We start from the raw sequence: 9,609 nt of genomic DNA on the forward strand, positions 1-9,609 counted from the left end.
TTCTTGGCTCCTGGCATGAGGGGGCAATAATAGATCCTACTTTGTCATCGGCACATGTGGCATGAATAGCACTGACCCTGGTAACGCGGAAACTTGTCGAGTGCCAAGAGAAGAAGAGATTGACATCGCAGGTTGCTGGAGCTGCAAGGCTGTACTCGAGGAAGAGGGTGAAGGAAGGGCTCCGACATCCAAGAAGAGTCTGCTTCATCGTAAAACAGGATCGGACACTGGCCAGAAACCAGATTAAAGCAAACGATCAAAATTATCTGGCATTTTTTCTGGAAAACTGGATCCACTAGTCAGGACTTTGGGATGATGATAAAAAAAAGATTTCAGCATTATGCAACAACATATGATGATTGATAAAATTTGTGCCATCAAGGAAGCATATCACCATGATGGTGTATGCAGGCCAACCTGACTACACACACACACACACTCTCGATGCTATCGTAACATACAAATTTCTGTGATGATATCCGTCCCATATGCAGCAATACATAACAATATATTTATAAAGATAATACAAGTTCCAACCTCCCCCACCAAGGGGGCTATTGTTCATTGTTTGCCCTTGAATCAGCCCACCGTATTGTGGCTCTAACCAATGCATCCATAGGATCTATGCATTTCTTCAGGAGCGGGTCGTCCCGAGGCAAGAGTCCTTGCATATCATCGGAGGCGAGGATGATGGTGCTGACTGCCCGCACCAGGAGAACTTGGAGTGCTATCCTCAGGAGATTTCTCGCGCCTTCCACATCCTTCCTGTGAAATGCCCCCACAGCAGGAATAACGGTGTGCTCCATGGTCTCCTTATCTGGTAATAGAACTTCAAATCCCTGCTCAAGATCACAGCAGAACTCGGATGAATTTTTTTTTTTTCATCTTACATCGTCGCTGAATTAGGTGAGAGTGTAGCTGGCAGAAGCATGCTGCAGCTTTCCTCGAACAAAAAAGGTTGAACTACTCGTGCATAGCTAACTGTGACCACCCAAGATAAAATTCAAGTTGGGTGGAAAAGACGAAGAAGTAAGAGTCGCCGAATGAAAAGGTGAAAAGAGAAATCAGATGCCCAAGGGGGCCGCAATGATAAGGAAAAGCAAGGTCAGCTAAGCAAAAAATCCTTTATAGCCAAGCAAGTGCTCCCAGAAAGGGAGGGGGGAATCTCTCCTCTCAACAGCCATTTCCAGTTTAAACATTTCAATCCAACTCTAAAGTTTCCTGTCCAACACATCCTTCTCAAATCATTCACATAGCACCGGATCTGGTTCAAGTTGCAAGTGGTAATATTTTGTGACTCGCATACAGGGGAACATGACCCAAACTGTCTCGGAAGACTTGGAAAAAGAATGAGCCAAGACTTTGGCAGCATAGAACTCTAATCGCATCTCTTCTTCTGCCAATGATAAGCTAATCAATTTTGAGAAGCGTTCTCTGTACGCAAGCTAATTCATTTGAAGAGAACTTCTACGCAACCAGAGATATATACAGAGACTTTACCATTGGTTCACCTACAGATTTTTAGACCTAGTGGATTAAAGACATACATAGATTTCAAAACTTAGGAATACATCCGTGCATGCAAGATGCTAATTAAATCATGCAAAACAGAAACCCCAAAAAGAGATAACGGTGCCTAGTAACATTGGTGTGCGGAAGTCACAAAATTTAGCAGCAGTTTCTAAGGGAGATTAACATGACAGCTATATCTGGGGGCACTCCTTTTTGTAGAATGTGATGGCTAAACGCCTTGAGCAAAAGGGATTGAGAATGCTCTTTCTTGTTGGGTATTTAGGCTCCTTAGTGTTGCTCGAAGGATACCATATCTCTCGTTCATGGTCGCTATCATATTGAGTTTTACATGCAGTTTGTATGAGTGTACCCTACAATTGCTTGCACTAGAGAAATATCAGAAGAGAGATGCTGCCAGAAGAGAAGCATGGTTGTTTCCTTATTTATAAGAAAAAAGAGGTCCATATTATGTCACACATTATTAAGACAGAAGAAGATGTATTTGGCCCTAACTCTAGAGGATGGAAATATTAATGACAAGAGGAAGAAACAATCAGCATTGAAAAAGACAAATGCGAAACGCTAGGTTCAGCCATGTCCGTATCATTATCTTGGGTGCATCCTTTTGTTCTTGTTCTTTCTTTTTCTCTTTTTTCCTTCGTTACAATATTGGGAGGCCTTACTCACTCAAGGGGTCGGTCCAATAATTCGAGGTAAGATGACGCTTGTCATTTTCCTTGTGCTTCTTTAAGCATTCCAAGATTCCTATGGGGGTGGAGAAAGATTAAAGGGAGGTTGCTTACCTGGTTTTGGAGTTTCTCCGTATAGAAGCTAGCGGTCGATAAGGCATCTGTGTCAAGAACTCCTATACGCAGATTGCTTCCAGCTTCCACCGGCTTCAGGTTTGCTGCCTCGAGTTCCTCGGCAACACATTCACCGACATGAAGGAAGGGCACCGAGCAGCCCTCGGAAATTTCCTCATGCCACGAGCTCGAGATATGACATGGCATGACTATGCAACGAGCTCCGGAGCTCTCCAAAAAGATCCTCTTGCGGCGTAGGTTCTCCACGACGGAAGCATGATCGATTCGCAGATCGGTGTTCCTTGAAGCGGGGGACAGAAAGGAAGTCCTTTTACGGGAAGAGAGTTCTCTGCTCAGGACGGGGTCGCTGCAAGCGATGAAAGGGAGACCTGCCCCTCCATCTCCCGAACTCCACGCGACGAGCTTCTCTAAGAAGCCGACGGTGGAAACAGCCGAGACGCCTCCTATGACACCAACCGTGTTGGGAAGGGCCAGGACGGGACTCTCGGACCCACTTCCCCAACGAGAGGAAGCTGGCGTGGAACTCCTAGAATCAGAGAGGTCGTCACCCCCATCGGTTTGCAGCAGAACCGATGACGGTTTGGGACAGCGGACGGAGCTGGAAGGCCAGGCTTTGGGACGGCCCATCCTGTGCCTGGCTACTCCATGATCCACGAGACGAATCGGGAAACTAGACATCGTCGTGCTCCCATCAAGCATCGCGCCTCGCCTCTGATTGCGTGCGTCTCTACGATTTTCTTACAGTCTTTGCGGTACCCAAAGATCCGATTCGAGTTTTCGATCGCAAGATCTGATTTCAAGTGCAGATTTCAACGACTCTAGGAAGTATTAGGTCGTTTAAGGAATTCCAGGACTTACAGCGAGAACGCTTCTTATCTCCCCTCTAGCCAAACCTTCTGAAGCACAGATCCCCCGGAAAAGAAGACTCGCACCTTCTCAGTTTGTCCGATGAGGTACGAAGCCGCTTCCAGGATCTGCCGAATGATCGCACGAGGGACAAAACAAAGAAGAAAAAAAGACAGAAATCTAGCCTTGCGGCGGAAAAAAAAAAAATCCGCGATCAAGATTTGATTTTTCTTTTATGAAAGTACGCAAGGGATGAGCTGAAAAGAGACACATCCCCTCGCTTCAAGATGAAGAAAGGAGGCACAGAGGAATCTCAATAATGTAAGTTCTCTAACTCTATCTATCATCCACCACCAGAAGAATCCAAAAGAAACAGCAGAAATAGGAAAAAGATTGGACGTTACAGCAACATTATCATCCCCTCACCTTCTCCAGTCGTCGCTCATGCCGTCTGTCGGCCTGACATTGGATTCTCGGGAGGTGACAACAATGACAGTTGATGGAACAAGATTCTCTTCTATCTATCTCGCCCCCCACTCCCCAAATGATGGCTGCAGTAAATCCCTTCCCTTCCCTTCCGGTTCTGAAGTTTTATTAAGAGCTCGCCCTCGCGCCGCGTTTAACGTTTGCCGGTAGATTTTGTAGAAAACAGCAGCACGGCGGCCCGCTGCCTGTTGGCATGAGTTGGATGTCCGACACTGGATCTATCATTAATGCGAGTTCCCACTCGTGGGGCCACGTTCAGTACATCGGCAGAGAACCCCTTGTTCGCCTCCCTTCGTATAATACACGGTATTTGATGCTCTCCTACGACAAAAACCAAGATGTCTCCCATGTGACCATAAGCTTGATTGCAAGGGATTTCTGGTCGCCCCATTGTAAGATCGGTAATCGGTAAGGTATCCACCGGGAGAGAAATTTTTATGGCCAGATTCACCTTTGACCTAGGGATGAAACACAGATTCACCATGGACCTGGGATGAAATCCACCTAATAATTCCTACCCCTCCCCTCCAGGGTCCATGCATCAGCGAGAAGTGGGGAAAAAACGATCCTGTGCGTACATTATCCTATATCGGACACCCATATCATATTTTTATCTTATCTTCTGACTTGAAGGGTAGAATTTATATGAGTTTCAAGTCGAACAGTACCAGCGGAGTTCGAGATGAACTGCAAGATGCAATCCATAACTTGAGGCTGAGGCAGTGCATGGCACCCCGTAAGACCACCATGCTAAATTATCAGTCAAGATGAAGCCTGCAATGCACAATAATGGACTTGATCTTGCATTCCATGCATTTCCCATTTGCCTCCAAATCATTCATTCTCCAACATATAATAGGGATCTTCAATCACCACCAGATTTAAACTAGGCTGCGGCAGTGTTTAACAAGCAAAAAAGGGGGAAAATTTTGATCTGCTGTAAAGTCTATTTCAGCAGAGCTAGAAACCAAGAGACCGAGTGCAGCAAAAAATCATTATTTCCTGCATCAGTTTGAACCGAATTGGATTGCCAATCACATTCGTGCTCGCTTCTCAGAAATGATGATAGTTAACTGCTTGCCCCAAAAGCCGACATATTCTCACTGTAACCTGTGTACATACTACAAGCACCGAGTTTAAATACTGAACATCACACTGAATTTTTTTGCTACTTCCTATGTCATAAATAGCATACTATTACAGCACTGTAACGAGTTCTAAAATTGGCTTCTTGCCAAACAAAATCAAAATAATCTGATGCAATCGAGCAAAAGCCATTCTTCCCATTTTTTCTGATGGAAGAACCCATTCTTCCCCGTGCATCATCTATTTCAGTTTCGACTTGGCCGAGCTCTTCAGTGGCTTGGCGACGGGTGCAGCCTGACCATTTCTGACTTCCTTCTTCACATTGTACCTTATAGATGAAAAGGCACATACTAGTGCAACCACAATTGTTGGGTAGACATAAACAGCTTTTGTTGGATCAGTGTTTGCTGGTTTCCCAAGAATCCCTTCCTTTACAAGGCCCCAGACAACCAAGAGAGTCCCAAACAAGGTCATTCTCCCAGGATTTATGAGACCTACGAGGGCACCTGCAACGGAGAAGTAGCTTCCAGCAAGAACCTGGCAAGGTAACAGACAAATTCAGCTATTTTCTGTAGCCAAAATTCAAATTGCATATGTTAATGGAATACAGGAATCGCACATATCAACAAACCTCTAGGCGCTGAAGATCAACTACTGCTGAAGCATTTTTAGCCTCTGTCAGGTTGTACATGTGAAGCAAATTGTCCCAGCTTGGGAAGGTCATGTTTCTGAGGAGACCATTCACTATAGCTCCGGGGTAGAGGAGAGCCTTCACAATAAATGGAGGAAATACTTCATTTGCAATTAATTGTGAAGATGTCACTTGTATTGGCGTTGTACACATCCCTGATCTGCATGGGACCCTGAAAGGGCCAAAAAAACAAATTGAAGTCCAATCATCACATCTTATGCTTATTCAACCATTCAAAGTTCTAGCAAAGTCAGGATTATTACAAAAGTAAGATACCATTGCGTTCCCATGTCTGAAATCAAAGAGTCACTTTCTAAGGGGATTTTTCTGCCAACCTGTTCTCAATACAAAAATGCCTGTGCCATCTTTCTTGCAACTATCCTACTTTTTTTTTTATTAACCTTCATATGCATTCATGAGTTAAAATTGAAATTCATGCTGGACAGAGGCTGCAAACAGATTAGATACGGATCGGGTATCAACATATCCATATTCATAACTATTTGTATTTAGTGAATATGGATGCAGATATAGAAATCAATCAGATATAAAAATTCATATTATATTTGCTTTAAACGGATATAGATATACATTAGATATTGAAAGTATGGATGAATACGGATATAAGTCAGATAGTTAATCTCTTTATCACCACCACATAAAGAAATCACTGAATGGAAAGTAAATTAAGTCAATAACATGTTAATATGGCCACTTATTTCTTTGAAAAGTTCATGGGTGCTATTTAGGATTAAATAGGATTACAAATAGAACCAGATGTTTGGATACAGGCTGTACAGTTGTCTTTCTATATCCGCATCCTTTTTTTTTTATGGATATCGATACGAATATGAATAATAATTGCATGCCCAAATTTATAAGCTTATCCAAGTAGATTTGGATATGGGAACGGATCTAGAGTGCTATCGCCCGGTCCACTTTCACCCCTATGCTGGACGACTCCTTTTTTTCTTTTTCTTTTTCCAATAATATTGCCATGAAAATAACATCTTCTGGCCCAACAATGATTCATCAGATATAAGCAGCAGTAACAACAAAATAGAATTCAGAGAGTGAAACATTCAAAATAAGCTTGCTGGGTCTGAACTTTAGAATTGACAGCAGAATGGGAAAATCAGCATTAGTTGGGGAATTTTTCAGATCTATTCAAAAATTGAACAAGGTAAATTACATAGCAATCAGTGCATGATCCAGTTCAGCATTTGATGAGACTCTCAGGCAAATGGTTTTCTTATATTCAATCATAGAAAAAGGAAAAAAACAAAAAGTTGTTTAATCAAATTTAACAAAGTAGATTTCAAATAATACTCAAAGCAAATTTAAACTCAGATTCCATCAAATGCAGACTTGATTACTAGGATTTCCTAATATACATACAGGACAAGATATGGAGGTATGAGATGGCAGTTGTACATGTAGGGATGCAAAATAGGTGGAAAGAAAACTCTGTCAGAGTACTCATAAAGATTGAGAGCAAATTGTACAGCATATGTAGAGGTTCAGGGCATGCTATACAGGCGTCACAACACTCATTGAGCACAAGAGTGAATTAATGACAGTCATGTAGTTGATTCTCCCATCATAGAGGAGCATAACTCACATCCAGTAACACAACATAGAGCATCCTATAGCTTTTATCTACATATATTTACTAGTGATATAAAACATTATATAAAGAAAACACCAGGAATCAACAAAAAATGAAAATAAAATAAAAACAATTAACATCTGATCCATTTGGAACTCTTTAAGCCAGACTTACTTTCAGATTCATGATTCAACACACCCAACCTTTAATCATATTTCTAAACTTCCATCAAGATATATCCTTTATATGACATTTGGATTTGGTTGATCAAAACAACAAGCTCAATGGACACCAGGTATTAGGTTTACTCGGACAAGGTGTCATTAAGTCTTATTTTTTTCCATAGTCCAGGATCATTTATTAACTCAAAACATTTAGCAAACTGACCTTACTATATCTAGTAGTGTTTGAATTGTCCTCTTTTTTCCATGCAGAACAAATCTGAAGACTTTGTAAAAGGTGAAGTAAGACAGCATATCTGAATGCATAGTGAGTTTTAGTTCAAAATTCTAAAGCTTATCTTTCACAGTCAGTCAACCTCTTTCAAGTAGAATAGAGTCCCAACTCCCATTAGCAGATCTGGATCATCACTAAGACGAAAGGGACACCACCGTGCCCCTAAATAGGGTGATTTTGGGGTTCTTTGAACGCAGCGAGGTCCTCTGCTTTCAAGATTCTATCAAAAGTCCTCTATTTTATTATTTTAATTTCTATTGCTGAGGTTCAAGTACAATGAACTGAAGGAGGGTATACCCTCTCTCTCTCAAGATATTGATTTCTCCTCAGAGTTTGGGTATTTGATCGATCTACTTACTTCTATTATATCAATACTAATTACTACTGTTGGAATCATTATTCTTGCCTGATCAAGAAAAGCAAGCAAAGAAGCAGCAGGATACGGAATATGAAGGGGCTGGAGGTAGAGCCAATGACCAATTGAATAGTTAAAGACTACAGCATTAAGCCCGAAATCATGCTCTTGCCAGTGGCATAGATTGTATATACTCTCGCCGATTAAGGCAAATTCTGCGCTATATATATATATGTCAACTCTGGATCAGATAGCTCAGCAAAAAAAAAAAAGAAGGAAAAAACAATGTATTTGATAGCAAAAAAAGGCCAATATCTACGAAGCATGTGCATTTTTTGTGAGAAAAGAAGTAATTGGATAACAGAAGGGCTACATGACGAATTTGTGGTTGGAGTCACCATGACGAATTTGTGGTTGTAGTCACCAAGATAGAGCTGTCAAGGTTCTATCCTGTTAACATGAAGAAGACGTAATTCAGTGTTTTTATTCGATACCTAAATTTATCTGCGGAACGAAGAGGAGAAATGGTATGCTGATAGTTGTAAAAGTTGATATACTCCAAATAACCGATCAATAAATCGGGGGAAGCGCTTCACTTCCTCCATTTCCACACAAGAGGAAAAAATATATAAATACTGAAGAGGAGCCGTGCCTAAGAGCATTTCAGATGAGCATGTGAAGATCTGGTTCGCTTCTGAGGCATGCTCGAACACAAATGGGTCTAAATGTTCTAGGACGGAGGCAGCAGATCCATTTCAAAGAAAATGACAAAGATCGAGCAGCTACGAGGAAAAAAAAAAAAGTTACAGGGACGTCTAGGGCTTAGATTCAAATCTCTGAGATGTTAGTGGTAGGTCACGGCAGCAAAATTCCCCGATCTGGTCTTAAGATGCATCCATTCATCACCAGATTTTGACAATCTGACTGCTTCAAAGAGATGATAGTTGCACGAGGGGTGGAGTGATCAGGCCCAGTATATATATATATATATATATATATATATATATATAAATCTTACTACATGCCAGATTTCTTGAGAAATTTTGTGGTGGTTTCCACGGTAAAGGAGATTAAGAACAGAGCCCGGTTTTAAAATTAAAAGAAAAGGAAGCAAAAAAACAAGAAGAAGAAGAAAAGAAAAGATGATGATCAGATTGATTTTGAGCAGGGATTGATTTGATGAATACCTGAACAGAGGGATTTGGAAGATGATGAGGACGAAATATACGCGAGAGGCGATGTAGGCGATTCTGCTGCTTGTCCACCCCGTCTTCGCTGAAGGTGCCATGATTCGAGAGACAGGAAAGAGGAGGAAAAACCCACCTACACCTCGAGATGGACAAGGACGTGTTTTTATTTTATTTTTTTTTCCGCTGTAAACGGGCCTGGGTTCCGATCGGATCCGACTAACTATATAGATCCGAATCCAGTACAGAGGAAGACCTGAGTCACAGTGAATTTGATTTTGACTTGGGGTTCGTAAAGTAGCATTGTAAATTAGGTTTAGCTTAATCTCCCTTGAAAAAAAAAATCTAGCCCTAGGTGAAATTATTGGTCCGATCAAGTCCACCAGTCTAACCACAAAAGGACACACAAATACGTTACTATTGCTCGTCTTTTGTGCACAGATTTTTATGGTTGGAATAATCCACCGTTGAGCTAATAAATCTGATCCAACCAATGATAACTCATCTTACAGTGACATCATCAAGGCAATTATCAAGCTATCAGAAAACCAACTTTC

General features: G+C 41.5%; 2 protein-coding genes across 2 annotated transcripts; both read right to left on the reverse strand.

The window, feature by feature from the left end:
* Nucleotides 1–313: 313 nt before the first annotated feature.
* On the reverse strand, nucleotides 314–3,578 carry LOC103722904 (broad specificity amino-acid racemase RacX). The gene is made up of 2 exons (XM_008813632.4): nucleotides 2,316–3,578; nucleotides 314–839 (listed from the first exon to the last, which is right to left on the reverse strand). Exons 1-2 carry the CDS (start codon nucleotides 3,033–3,035, stop codon nucleotides 555–557), a joined length of 1,005 nt encoding a protein of 334 aa, XP_008811854.1. The 5' UTR covers nucleotides 3,036–3,578; the 3' UTR covers nucleotides 314–554.
* A 1,140-nt stretch (nucleotides 3,579–4,718) lies between these two features.
* Nucleotides 4,719–9,204, reverse strand: LOC120106984. Its single transcript, XM_039120129.1, has 3 exons — nucleotides 9,053–9,204; nucleotides 5,386–5,617; nucleotides 4,719–5,291 (listed from the first exon to the last, which is right to left on the reverse strand). The coding sequence occupies exons 1-3, from the start codon at nucleotides 9,151–9,153 to the stop codon at nucleotides 4,995–4,997; spliced, it is 630 nt and encodes a 209-aa protein (XP_038976057.1). The 5' UTR covers nucleotides 9,154–9,204; the 3' UTR covers nucleotides 4,719–4,994.
* Nucleotides 9,205–9,609: the final 405 nt, after the last annotated feature.

This window comes from Phoenix dactylifera, unplaced genomic scaffold, assembly GCF_009389715.1.
Source record: "Phoenix dactylifera cultivar Barhee BC4 unplaced genomic scaffold, palm_55x_up_171113_PBpolish2nd_filt_p 000717F, whole genome shotgun sequence".
Taxonomy (NCBI): Eukaryota; Viridiplantae; Streptophyta; class Magnoliopsida; order Arecales; family Arecaceae; genus Phoenix; species Phoenix dactylifera.